Source organism: Drosophila melanogaster, chromosome X, assembly GCF_000001215.4.
Source record: "Drosophila melanogaster chromosome X".
Lineage (NCBI taxonomy): Eukaryota > Metazoa > Arthropoda > Insecta > Diptera > Drosophilidae > Drosophila > Drosophila melanogaster.
This window is the reverse complement of record NC_004354.4, coordinates 4,687,754-4,702,042: the sequence shown is the minus strand read 5'-3', so window position 1 is coordinate 4,702,042 and position 14,289 is coordinate 4,687,754. Positions and strand designations below refer to the sequence as shown.

The window sequence follows — 14,289 nt, the reverse complement described above, 5'->3', positions numbered from 1 at the left end:
AGGGTTTTCAAAGAAGTACTTTTATTTCACATTGAAGATCTCATTTGGTTTTTGTTTGCTTTCTCATTTCTTACTCGTATTGTTACTTGAAATTGCCTCCATAAATCCACATTTGCGATTGCAGTTGCAATTGCAATACTGCTCTATATCGCACTCAGCTCACATAATTCACTAATCTCTTACAAAAACTTAAGTAATGTTTGTTCCTTGCACAAAAAACCAGTTAAATAGAAATAGGTAAAGTAGAATTAAACAGTTAAATTCAAATAAACGCTTTACAAACTAAGATTTTAAACTAGTTTTTGTATTTGTTGGTTTCTCGGTTTGTTGTTTCATTTTTTTTTTTTTGCTTTAGAAATGGCAGCTAAAAGATTTGAGTTTAAAAGTTACTAACGGAAAATGAGGAAATGGATCGATCGTTTGGGAAAAACTAAGCGAATGAAATAAATTTTTTACTTTCTTTTATCTATCTTTTGCTCTGTTACCGTTACACATATTCAATTTTTCGCGCGTTTTTCTGTTACATCAAAAATTGGTTTCTCACACAAATATTTTGCATTATGACAAAAAATTATGCTTTGCTTTGTTTTTTGTTTTGTTTCATATGTATACATGTACATGTATATATATATATATTTGTATGTATAAACACTTATTAGAAGTCCTGTTGTGTTTTTGTTTCCTTTCCCGTTAGAAATCCGGCATTCCGATTATAAGAAAAAAATTTAGTTTTTCTCTTCGTCTTCTTGTTTTTGCGAGTGCTTGTGTGTGTGTAAGTGGGGGAGGTGTGTGTGTGTGTGGGTGAGAGAGAGAGAGGAGGTTCTATCTTACCGTTAGCATAAATAGTTTTGTGTCTACGCAAAAACGTGCTGAGCAATAATCTAAAACGCAATAGCTAAAGAGAGAGAGGTGCTGTATGTGTGTGAAAAGTAACGGTAAATGTGTGTGATTTCTGCATATGTCTTCTGTTGTTTTCAGGAAATTACGTATTAAGCTTCTTATTTTTTTTGGTTGTTTTTAGTAGGTTTTACTTAGGTTCTTGCTTAATTTACACCAATGTTTACTTTATTTTGTATTTCTTGCATGAATATATATATTTACTTTTTGGTTTCCTTGTTTCTTATTACTGTTCGCTTTCATTCCTTGAAATTTGCCTTTAAATTGTTACTGTTCTTCTGTTTTATATAACATAAATCCGATTCGGAGAAACACATAGCACACACTTATATAAACGACAAGATGATAATTATTTATTTTGTCTTTGCTTTTGCTTTCGACTTTCTCCGCCTTTTTGTTTTATTACTGCTTGCACACCACCCTCATGACCTCCCTAACCTGGTTTTGACCTAGAAAGTCTTAGTTTTAAAATTCATTAGAATAATCAAATAAATAATAATTACTATGTTATATCAACTATTATAATTCTCCCTATCTTTTTTAGGATTAAAAATCTGTTAGTCTTAAGTAACCAAGACACATTGTAAAATAAAATAATTTAAGCAGATCAAATTAAGTTGCCGCATGGGTAACAGTGCGTTGATCAAATAATAAAAACATCATCGATAAAAAAAAAAAAAAAAAAAAAAAAAAAACTGCTTGCAGTTTCTACAAAAATTTTTGTTGCATACTTTGCTGCTGTGGATGGACAATACATATACACATACACATAATATTTGATTTGCGTGTAATTTGTTGCTGCTATGGTTTTATTGCAATGGTTTCATGTTCTTGCTGGCTTGCCGTTGTTTGGCAAAATCCAGGCAAAGGAGTAAATAAAGGTTTAGAGGGGGCGGGGGGATGGCTTGGTTGGGAGGTGGGAAAAATCCATGTCCAAACACGCACCGATTTGGTTTGCTCGTAAGCAATGAATAATACATTGTTTAAGCACACAGAAAGAAATTAGCAATCACTTGTAATATCCTTTGCAAACAATCCAACAAAATTTGACAACCTTATTAACCTGTCATCCGATAGTTTGAATCATTTATAATAGCTATATTGCAAGATAAATTGTTATTTTGCAATATTTCATCATATAATATATTCAGAAAACATTTTCGGTACGAAAAACCTAACAAATGCAATTTTAAACTGCGTTTTTTTTTTTGACAATTTAAAAAACCGAAGTTATGGAATACCATTGTTTTTTTTTTTTTTGGGAAAAGCATGCCAATGAGATATTTTTCTCTGTGTACCCATTAGGTGTGCAGAGAGCGTCTGTGTGTGTGAGTGAGTATGGTGTGTATGCAAATTTCACATTATACTATTTTTTTTTATATACTTTCTGCTTGGTTTCCGATTACAAGTGTTGAGAGTTCAATACACATAAATAATCCATCCGACAGAAAAATATGTGAGTTTTCCTTACAATTTTGTTAAATATTAAGTTTTTCTTTTTATTTTACTCGTTCGGTTGTAGTGGTGGTTGTTGCCTGTGCTATGTGTCCGTGTGTGTGTGTGTTTGTGTGTGTGTGTGTGTGTGTGTGTGTGTGTGTGTGTGTGTGTGTGTGTGGTTCTTGCCTCTGCTAAGCGCCAACGAAATTGGATTGAAAATAAAAATGGAAAATAATATAACACATAGTTTTTGGTTCTTTTCTTGTTAACAATTGTTTAATTGCGCAGGTTTCATATGTAAATCAAAAGTCCAAACAAAGCTCCAGCACATAAAACATTTGCAAAAGAAAATATTAAAAGTATATTTCAACAGATGTTTGAATCATTGGGAGCGAATGCAAATCCAAATGGTAACCAATTGCTTATTCTAAACTATACCATCAACATGCAGAAGTTTAGGACGGGAAATGGTGATTTCGAAACTAAACATCGTTGGTTCGTGCTTCTAAACAAGTTCCTCTGTTTCTAGTAGTGTATTTTGTGTGTTCTAGTAGCGCTTTCCTATTGAACATCAACGCTTGTTCAATTTAAATTGCTGAGCATATATTGTATATAATCTGTACCACCAACCAATCGGCGTTGTTTGCATCCGATAGACAATCTAGAACGGTGTGCTCGTGTGTAGCCTCTCTCTCCATATTGTGAAAGAGAATGCCCTATGTGACGTGTTCCCGATCCTTGTGGGGAGATGATGATGTCGGCGGTTGTTCTTGCTGATTATCCTCCAGTTCGGCTCGTCGACAACTGCTGCAGCTGGTGGCATCGCTGTCCTCCACAATGGTGCCATCTTCATCGTCCTCGTCCTCGTCTTCGTCTTCGTCCCCATCGTCCACGTCTTGATCGTTGGTTAGTTGTATTTGCGAATCTTCTGATCGTTTTTGCTGCTGTTGCTTCTCGCTTGCCCTATCGGTCATCATTTCCGCATCCTTGAGATGTTCTACTGGTGGTTGTAGTGTTTGCTGTTTTCGTTCTTGTTCTTTTTGTAGTTGTTGTTGTTGTTGTTGTTGTTGTTGTTGCTGCTGGCTCTGTAGTTGCTGTGATTGTTGTGGTTGTTGCTGTTTCTGCTCTAGATCCTCATCCTCTGATGCTCCGAAATGCGACTGCTGCCCCTGCTGTTGTTGCTGCTGGCGGGGCAGCTGCTGCATCTCCATCAGCCTCCTCACCACCACTTCATCCGACTCGACAATACTTTAACCGCTCTTAAACAGTAAAATAGCCACCTGGCCCAAATAGAAGTAAATAAAGTGGCGCGTCTCGTGTGTGACATACGATCCAAAGTTGCGACCGACAATGCAATGCCATGTGGGATTGTATTTTTTGTCGAACTCCTTCTTGATGTAGGCCGCAATGTCCTGCAATTGAATGGAAAGTCAAAAGAATGCATTAGTCTTTCGATTTTTATCAGTGCAATTATTTCAATATTCAAGTTCCTTCTGATTGTGTTATATTTTTAATTGCTTTCAATTGTGTTAAAAGTTAAGCCGTGCACATTTTTCGTAGCCGAAAAACTTCATCTCATAATCTAATATTGATAACTTTGCCGCTCTCGGTTGTAATTCAATTTCGCCTAGTGGCTATAGATTACAATTCCTCCCTCCCTTGTGCAGCTGCCAATTGTCGAACAAGTTAACGCCACATTCCATAAAGCTGTCAGAGAATGCAATGGCAAGAAGCCATGCCGAAAAACGCGAAAAACATCCAAAAGCGATGCCCATCAAATGTAGAAGGGTAGGAGGAGGGAAAACAAATGCCTAAGTGGCTGCTAACTGTTTTGAAATTAGCGGCAAACGGCAAACTCAATAAAATGCCAAACGAAAAACTCATTTTCCAACAGTCGGCCAAAAGCCAACCCCCCACCCCCACCACCTAGCGAACTTCGTTCCCATTTCCATCAGCCCAAATGGGGGGCGGGGGTGTGAGTAGGTTCTGTCACTGGGGTAACCAAAAATGTGACCCCAAAAACCGGGCAGCAACCGAAAAGGAAAACTCAAAGCGGCCGTGTTGTGCCGTCGAGGTAAAAGTTCTTGTGCTAATGAGTTAGTTATGATTTTCGTTGTTATTCGCATTAAGTCATTTGGCTGAATGGAATGCACAGTTCTTGAGGCAACGGCTAATTATGCATGCTAACACTAACTAACCACAAAGTTTAGAAGGCGAATGTGCCCGATAAAGGGTTGAAATAAATGGGGCTGCTAAAAGGGCTAAAAAAAATTGCAAAAAAAAAACACTGCGTTGTAAACCACCATGCAGTTTGGTCTGGCAAATGTCAAAGGTCATTGTCAGTCGATTTGGCGACTAAGTCCAGGGTTACGCAAACACACACGCAGCAGCCAGCACAACCCGCATATAAAGATATATATAATATATATATATAAGGCGAAAGCACAATGGAGGTCACATAAATATGAAGCTCAGCCTGCGAAGGAAATTTAAAGCGCACATTGATGGGTTGCCACTTAAAGTGGCAGCAGGGCATCTGTTAGTACGTATCTCTATCTATATTCCTACACGGCTTTCATAATTGCAGTTGGCATCTTAAAAAGAAAGTGCATCAGCTCGGGATTTTTGTTTCAATTATTATCTGAAACGAGGAAAATGCGGCATGGGGAACCATGAAGCTGAACAACCGTAGGAAAATAAAACTGTTCTGTTTCGAAAGTTGGGCCAGCAGTTTGAAAGTTTTCTTTTGCCATACTTTTGGGCGCCTCGCTTGGAGTTGATTTCATTTAGTCAGTGGTCGGGGGGTCAAAAACCCGGGCAGGTGGGGCGGCAGCCCATTCTTGTTGCAGGGTAGTGCGTGCAAAGTCATAAACTTAACCTGGTAACCTCAAAATACAAAAACGGTGAAAATAACGAAACGCAAATAATAAAACAAACAGGACAGGCGAAGAAAAGCGCGCGACACGAGCAAAAAGAAACAAAAGGTAAAAAAAAAAACAATATAAAGCTGATTTAGCTGAGTGCCATTATTCGATTCTCTGCTTTAGTTATCCTTCAATCAAAGTTGTCGTCATCATGCCGTATCGTACAGTAATGCCTGGCTCAAGTGAAACGCACACATTCGCTTTGAGTAGTTCATATACTTTGTATACTTTTAGTGGTATAAAAGTACCACTGTAATGGAAAATTCGCTGGCGATCATCGCTATTAAGTCATTCCAGCTGCTCAACATTTTCGGTGGAGCTAGCCCCTTTGGGGCACATCCTTTGGACGAACGACATGTTTTGTTTGGACGTTCTTGTTATGTTGCTTTCAGCCTATTGCGTGCATATTTTCGTGTCGTGTCAGACGACAATATAAGGCTGATTGTTTTATATTCAATTTGGTTTGGGATGAGGTGAGGGATGGGGTGAGGTGGCGCCCGCCTCTTTTGCCATCTCGCCCCCTAGCAATGCCATGGAATTTTGTTTTGGCAACGCCAAAAAAAATACAAAATGAACATTCCGACACACAAACACACACACACACACACACGCGAGTGCGCGAGTGGGAGGAGTTGTGGGTGGGTGTAACCATAGAGTTGGTTGGAGTGCTGTTCCATATATGTATTTGTACATGTGTGTCATACTACATGTACACAACAACGTAGGCAGCCTAATGAAATCGGCATTGCAATTTTGTTCATATAATTTAGGTAAGCTAACTGACACATTTTGGCAGCAACGCCTTCAAAGCACCAAAGTTATTCCTCCCACACATTTGATTGACATTCGGTGTTTTTACTCGGTTCTGTAATAAAGAAGCTTGGCCCCTTGGCCAAATAGATCTAGTTGCAAGCAAAGTGGTGTCCAGACCAACTGCACCGACTGCAATTAGGCTACACCTGGAATGGCATTTGAGCCCCGGAAAATATGCCTGGACACGTTTTGAGGCATGGCAAAAACATCAAATGGCAAAAAAATAAAACGGAAAGCTCTGGATTCGATGAATGTGTGTCAATATGAGAGTGGATGCATGTGCATGTGTTTGCTTTTTACACACACAATCTATTTACATACACATATTCGCCGCCTGCCCGCATATTGATTAAACATTTTGGCCACGCAAAAATAAAAAAAAAATCACAAACAAAACCCATAAAAAAAAAAAAAACAAATGGTAATAATAAAAATGCATAAAGTCCCCGCAACGATTGAATGCAAAACTGTTTGCCGTGTTTATTTGTGTGCAGGGTTCCCGCCTTTTGTGCGTCACAAGAGGAGCAAACAAAAAACTGAATTGCAAGGATAATAGCAGCGCGCAAAAAAATCTAATTAAATTCGCTTTTAAATGCGAAAACCGTTGAGTGTCAATAGTAAAGTACTCGTTTGTATCTAGTTTTTGATCATAGTTGTAATTTTCATGGTTTTTTTTTTTATTATTACCTTACCTACACTTTGCATTTTTCAATCAAATTTAATAAGAATGCTTCGAGTGAAATAAATCAAGAATTAACTGTTATATACTATGCTGCTTGAATTTTCCACCTGCAGCGCTCTGCTAAAAACTAATTACATTTATTTAAAAGCAAACATAAGACCAGAAAATAATTGAATTGAAAATTTATATTCTGCTGCCCCGCTGCTTTTTTCCCCTTTTTGCATTTTATTTTTTGGCCCTCTTGTTGGCTTATTTAGGGCTTTGCCTTTAAATCGCGGCTCACACAGACACACACACCCATAATATACACACACACAGATACAAAAATACATGGAAAATGATGGCGAGGGTGGGGGCGGGGGGCAACATAATGCCTATGGATACGATTTAAGCTGCTTGAAAGGTTGCGCGCCCCTAAAAATACATACATAAGGTACAACGAAGTGGGCCCAGGCTTAACCCTTGTGCGCCCCAGGGGGCGGTGTCTCTACCCCCCCCCCCCCTCCACCCATTACATTTGGTAGTATTGGTTGCGTATCTAATGGATACCAAAAACTGTTTTCTGAACACTCCCCCCTCCCATACATTTCAATTGTGTCGCTGTGATTGCAATTTTGAACTTATAATCAGCTGGGAAATGCGGAACATCGAAAGATTTTACCAGTTCAATTTTATTGATTCATAACTATTGGCGAAACAAAGAACATTACATATTCAATGCAGCATCGTCTAAAGGTTAAAGGTAGTCCCCCCCTCTCGACTGCCAGCCATTATTATCTTTCCCACAAATTTGATTCTATTTTTATTGTTAATTTTTTCCATTAGACGGTGGCAATTTTTCAATTTTCATCTAAGCAATTAAATTTGTGTTTTCGCCGCTCAGAAACAAAAACAAAAATCCATATTTAATTACCCACACAAAGCAAGCACACAGTGAGAAATAATGGCCAACTTATTATTATGCAATAAGCGATGGAAAGGGGAAGAGGCAGATGGAGAGAGGGAGAGAGAGAGAGAGCGAGAGAGCGGAGAGAAAGGAAGAGTAAAGACAAAAAGGCAATCAATCGTGTGGCATATATTTTATTTATAGCAACAAGAGGTAGGCTCGCAATGGGTGGTTCTCAGGTGGTTCAGGTGTTTCAATGGTGGTTACTTTTCGCCCCACCCCATCGCATACTTCTTTCCATATCGCCCATCCCACCGCGCCCCTCGGGCACAATGACAACATTCGGGAAGAGTGCGAATAAAGAGAAAATGTGTGGCATACTTTTTGGGACGCAGGACCTGTGGCACATACAGTGAAAATCACTTGAAATTGCCTAAAACTAGCTGGGGAAATCGTTGAAAGAATAACTATTATACGAAAATATTAGCTAATTTAAAAAGATAAGTTGCGGAATAAACATCTCTTTGGGAATGCGCTCTTGCACTGTTTGGCTTAGCCAATTTCCACTGTGTACGCACATTTCGCTTTTACTGCTCAATTAGCAGAACCTCTCCTGTGTTTTCTCCGCCCACGAGCTAACGCCCCCCCCCCCCCTAGCTTTATTCACTTCCGCCGTGATTTCAAGTTTACTTTGCTTTGCTTTCAAGGGCTCGCGCTTATTTTTTTTTTCTAACCCCCCGCGTACCGCAGCTTTTCCATTTTCCGATGCCATTTTCCCAGCAATCGCAGAATATAACAGTCTCGGTTTTAGTCTCAGTGTGTTGTCGTCTGCCATTGGCATTGACAAAGGCTCGCTCGCTCGCTGCTAGTTGCTGGCAATGCCCGCAGCTTTCCAACCGAGCCGCTTTTCCTCCGGTCTTTCCCATTTCCCATTTCCCTTCCAAACCAACACCCCCGCCACCACAACCCCGACGCACTTTGCAGGCCGCATTTTCAGTGACCTCCGTCAGGGTCTGCCCATCTGACCATACCCACTGTGACCATCGCACTTGGGGAAAACAATTTCCATAATGTTTTCGAATTGATGAAATACTTTTTACACACAAGTGCATGTGAAGAAAGCCACATATTCAGGGCTTCAGGGCTCATTTTATATGCCATAGTGGAAAAACTACCGACTTCACACTAAAGCTAATCATAAAGTAATGTGTAATTTCTCCCTGTGCACCCGTGTGGTGTGTGTGTGTGTATGTGTGCTTGGCACTTTTCCTTCAATCGCCATCCCCACGACCCCCCGCACATCTATTGATTATTCAATTTCTTCGACTTTGTTGACATTGCTGGCTGATTTTGTTTTTCTTTCTTGTTTTCTTATTGTTGTTGTTGTTTCATGCGTTCGACTAAATCAAGAGCGTATTGTTGTTGTTGTTGTTTCACAACATGAAAGCCGGACATTGTTAATGATGGTCAGTCCTCCGCCGATTTGCCACTTCCTCTGGGAAAATCTCCTTAGGTCAGGGCTACTTTAACCGAAGATTAGTCACGGTTACGGAAAATCCTGTGCATAATTATGCACCCTTTTCAATGCATCCAACTGGTAAAATAAAAGCTATGGCCTTTGCCATTAAGCCGATGAGAAGGGCAAAGGTTAGGAATGATAAAATTACAAAAACTTTCGGAAAATGCAGGCAAATATTGCCACATTGCTTGTGAAAGGAGTTCTTCACCCGGAGAACCAAAAATAGAGAGAAAGGAAAACTGCAACGCAGCTGCATGGGCGTTGAATGCGGGGCGTGAAAATGGGCTGCGGAAATGGACGCGTGGGCGGAAAACCCAAAGGCTGCACCGCAAAATTGTGAAATTGCCAAACGCAGTGCAAGCCACAAGTTTACTGGGATGAAAGTGGGTTTGGGGTTTCAGTGTGTTTCCACCGCCCTGAGATGCAACAATGTCCGAACTGGGAACACTAATGGGAAACCACTTATGTGCGTGTGTGCGAGTATAAGTAAATCCAATTTAATTACGGTTCTGGGCCAAAATAATAATCCCCCCCGCTGCCAGTTTCCAATTCCTAATTACCTGGCTGGCGAAATAATCAAGTGAAGCCTTTAATATCAATTGTTCGGTGTATTTATCCAAATTATTTTACATGCATAACAATGGCAGCCCGAAAAGCCAGTCCTATTTCTATTTCAATTTGGCTAACAAATTGGTAAGTTTGTTGATGAAATTAGCAACAGAAGTTGTTGGAAGTCTTGAGTAATGCAAGTGGTATTTAAAAAAAAAAAAAAAAGAAAAAAACACTTACGGCAATCACACAATACGTTTGCGTCTCCCAAAAGTCACCCACTAAAAAACACCTGTTGTGCCTGCTCATTCCCTTATTCAAAACCCCTTTTTCCAACCCCTAATCAGTAGGTGTGTGGAATGTTAGAGCAATTAGATGCTATTAAGATGTTGGGGATGTGTGTAAGAGTATGCAATCACGGGAGTCACAAACGTTTCAGGACTTTTGATATGTTTTGATATATTTATGTATGTTTCTTATTCAATCTGTACCTTTTCAATGTTGTACTTCTCGAGGGCCTGTGTCGCACAATCGACGGCATCCTGCTGCATCTCCTCGCTCATGTCGGCATTTTTAATCACGGCCTTGCGATCAGACATTTTGGCTGTTTTTTTTTTTTTTAGGTTCCCTGTGTGCTTACAACTTCACTGGAATCTAACCGTTTGAAAAGTGGCCCTTTTTAGCGGTTCTCCTTGGTAACTGTAACGAGAGCAAAGAGAGAAAGAGATGAGCGACGCCACTGAAAAGAGACGAGCGCATCGTAAAACATTATTAGTATTTTCTTCAATTAAAGAGCGGGTTTTAATAAAGTTAGGCCCCACTGGACACAGAGACACACACACACGCACACACCGAGAGAAAAACTGATAGATAAATACAATGTTCATATCCCTTAAGCGTGTTTGGTTCACAACGATTCAGTGAATATTATTATTATTATTATTATTATTATTTGACTATGTATAACTTTGTTTCTTAATAAACCTTGGAAAGTCCGGAATTTTTTGCTGTGTACACTTTATTAACGCAGGCGCATTGCATGCTTTTTCGGGACAGTTTGCACAGCAGAGCAGAAGCCAGGCAATTTAATTATAGAAACACAAGCAATATGAGCGGCAATATTACAAATCAAATATCAGAGCCACAGGATGACATATTAACACAAACAAGCACGAACAAGAACACACTCGCACACACAGGGCCAATGCGCACATACCGATGTCAATTAACAGGCAATATGCATATGCAGGATGCATTTAAATTAAATGGAGCGAGCGAGACGGCAGCAGAAGCTGTGCACTGCAACATGGCCTTGAGCAGATGCGCGCTCTCTCTCTCTCTCTCTCTCTCTCTGTCTCTCCCTCCCTCACACACATACGCGCGTGGGTGGCCATGACAGAGAAGCTGCGAAGCACCAGCAACAACAACAACTAATTCAAATTCAAGGCTCACACACACACGCATAAGCATAGCATACATATGCATACATGCCCGGAGATCCCATTGCAATTGCTCTTTTTCGTAGCATACTTCTGCGAGCAATGGCATTGCTTATTAGTTGCGAAAAGCACAGCAAAGCAGGGGAGAAGCAAGGCAAACAGCGGAGCTCACTAAGTGCGCTTGGCATTTTGCAATTGCAACCTCAAAATCAGCGGGTGGAAAATGTGGGATTGGTTGTGGGAGTGGGCGAAAGGGGCTGGCTAGGCGATGTGGCTGTGTGGCAAAGGCAAGATGGCCAAGTGGCGTGGCGTAGCAAAGCAAAGCAACCGCAACCAATTTTAGTCGCTAGGATACCCGGACCCGGCGCTCTTTGTGCTGACACATTCGCACGATCCAATATTTTCCGTAATTTACTGAAAACGCCTAAGCAAAGGCGACCAGCAAAGCTCCACACGCAGCTAATCACAAAGTAGCAATCGAATTCACAAATACAGTTAGCACCCGCTAAACGCCTTGGCATGCCATAATACATTTTAGTATTATAATTTTTATCTTTGGCTTTACTCTATTTGATTTTAAGAAAGTATACAGCTAATTATATCTTCTTTACCTGCGATATCAATTGGCTTTACATTGTCTACTTTGCATAAATCTGAATGATAAGATGTATTATCTTGTTATATGATGAGCAATATGCCATTCTCAATTCAGATTTCTTCCTGTTCAGAAACAGATTGACGAGATTAATTTCCGATATGCTCGGTGCTGCTTTGCATACGTATGTATGTATTTATGTTCAGTCTTGAAACGTATTTTTTTATCGGCGTCTGGAATTTGTTGCGATTTAGCAGGTTCGTTCGTGTTCCTGACGTTTGACAGTAACGTGCAGGGCAGACAAATCATAACGGTAAAGCTGGCAAAACTGTTGGCGGGCGGAATCGCACACAGTGAGAGCGAGAGAGGGAGGGATAGGGATTGCGGATAGGCGGGTGGGGATGGGAGGTAGACAGCCGAGAGTTGACAGGTGGCCAAAGGCAATGGAGTGAGAGGGACGGCATGTGTGTATTTGTATGGATGCTGCAGCTACCTCCACTTCTTCTTCTTCTCGCTTTTCTGATGAAGTCAATTAGAAAACTGCATTGACAGTTAAAAAGTGTAGGGGAAAGAGAGAGGGGAAAGAGGCAAGACAGGAAGCGGAAGAGAACACAAGTTGTATATTTATGAACATGAAACAGTGCTTGTTTTCAGCATTATTTTTTTGTTCAGTGTTAATCAAACACACATATAAAAATTCGTGTGTGTGTGGCTGCGTGAATGACTAGCAAAAAGCGTTCCATAGTAACTGCTGCAGGTCCCGGTCCAGTCCTGTCTCTCTCTCTCTCTCTTTCTCTTTTTCTCTCTGTGCTATCAGCCTGACATTTATATATAAATATATTAAATATATTAAATATATAAATATATTAAATATATAAATATATATATATATTTTAAATATATATATATATAAATATGTATATGCGTAAATGCCTAGCAAAAGGCTGGGACGGGGCCCTGCACCTGCTAATATGTAACGCTTTTTGCTAGTCATTCATTTTTTATATATATTTATGTATATTTTTTATAGATATATTATATACATATATTATTATATATATATATATATACTAGACTGGACGGGGCCCTGCACCTGATACTATGCAACGCTTTTTGCTAGTCATTCACGCAGCCACACACACGCGCCGCTTGCACATACACGCTGGGTAATTGAATTTCCCGTTTGCAATTGGAAACCCGCGAATTTTCAATGCAGGACTACACTCGGCTTCCCTCGCCGAACCTCTACTGTACTCTAATTAGCAATTTTCACACAGCCTAAGGGAAGAACAACTGAAACTTTCGACAGCTGATCAATCATTAGCCCGATTGTTCTCGAAAAACGTTGCGAAAACTCTGCTGAAACCGCTGACAAAAAATCACAAAATCTTCTACTATTACCTGCGTTTCTATGCATAATTAAAATGACGTCAACCCGAAAACTTGATATCAGCGTAGCTCCAAATAAGAGCCAGAAGCTGACAAAAAAAATGTTTTCTGTGTTCTCCCACACATTTTGCACCACGGGAACTTTTCGCATTATTAAAATGCATAACGTTGCTTTTGCATTCAAGAACATTCACACGGCGTTTTCTTTTTGTTTTTTGCTAGGTATTTTCTATGACTTACCTTTTAATTTTTCCTGATTGCGCGCGATTTTTTCACTCATAGTTCAACAGCTGTCACCAAATAAATTCTAATGCAATACCAAATTTGAACTTAAAAAAAAAAAGTTGTGGGCAGGAAAAATGCGGAATGCGTGTGTATGTGTTTGCTTATTTCTCTTTCGGTTTATTTTTTTTTTTAACAATTTTGCACGCAATACAAATTTAGCACGCCGCGGCTACTTCACTTTGAGAACAGAGAACGAGAAAAAAAAGAACAGTAGATAGGGAATTGTTTTTTCAGAAGATCTCTAGGAACCGGGTTGAAAAAACATTTGCCCCAATATACTTTATTGTGCGTGGATGTGTGGGTTTTTTACCGCTAAGCGTGTCGCCTGAATTTTACACTGGAACGGTAAATGGAAGGTAGAAACACCCTGACTTCTCGACAACTGAAACACAACTGAACGTTTTGCTTGCTGGTGATTAACTGAGTGACGGCTTCTATTTCGGTTTTCGACTTCGGTTAATCACACGACGGACGACGAGCTCCAACATACGAGTCGTAGGCGGCTCTGATTGGCCAGAACACGGCCGCGTCTGGCAGGCCACGCTTGGCGGGCGACGTCTGGCACCAGTGATGCTTATTATCGATTCGATAACACTTACCGATGTAGGGATGCTAATAATTGACTAGTAACGGGGGAATATTTTGTCGAGTATGGAATTAAAATCCGCGTAAAACTGTTGAAAGTCAAATATGTTCTCTGAAATCCTGCACTCGATAACCGGTATTCAATATTCGATTGAATGCAATTTAAAGACGGACATCACTGATATAGGAGTTCTAAACGATACAAGCAGCTGACTTTTCGGGTGCATTCGATTTAGCTTATCGCAAATATCAATTTATTTTATCGCACGCACTCGATTTATTTTATCAT

General features: G+C 40.0%; 1 protein-coding gene across 5 annotated transcripts, besides 2 other annotated features; it reads right to left on the bottom strand.

Moving 5' to 3' along the window:
* Window positions 1-8: 8 nt before the first annotated feature.
* Window positions 9-14,243, bottom strand: ctp (cut up). 5 transcript variants are annotated; one of them, NM_001370042.1, is made up of 3 exons: window positions 13,726-13,840; window positions 10,199-10,406; window positions 2,587-3,746 (listed from the first exon to the last, which is right to left on the bottom strand). In NM_001370042.1, the coding sequence occupies exons 2-3, from the start codon at window positions 10,304-10,306 to the stop codon at window positions 3,051-3,053; spliced, it is 804 nt and encodes a 267-aa protein (NP_001356933.1). In that variant the 5' UTR covers window positions 10,307-10,406; window positions 13,726-13,840; the 3' UTR covers window positions 2,587-3,050. The 5 variants fall into 4 exon arrangements, with proteins under 5 accessions (NP_726943.1, NP_001245530.1, NP_726942.1 ...); NM_167015.3 differs by having other exon boundaries at window positions 9-3,746; window positions 13,371-13,840; NM_001258601.3 differs by having other exon boundaries at window positions 9-3,746.
* Window positions 1,311-1,577: a mobile genetic element.
* Window positions 13,415-13,675: a mobile genetic element.
* Window positions 14,244-14,289: the final 46 nt, after the last annotated feature.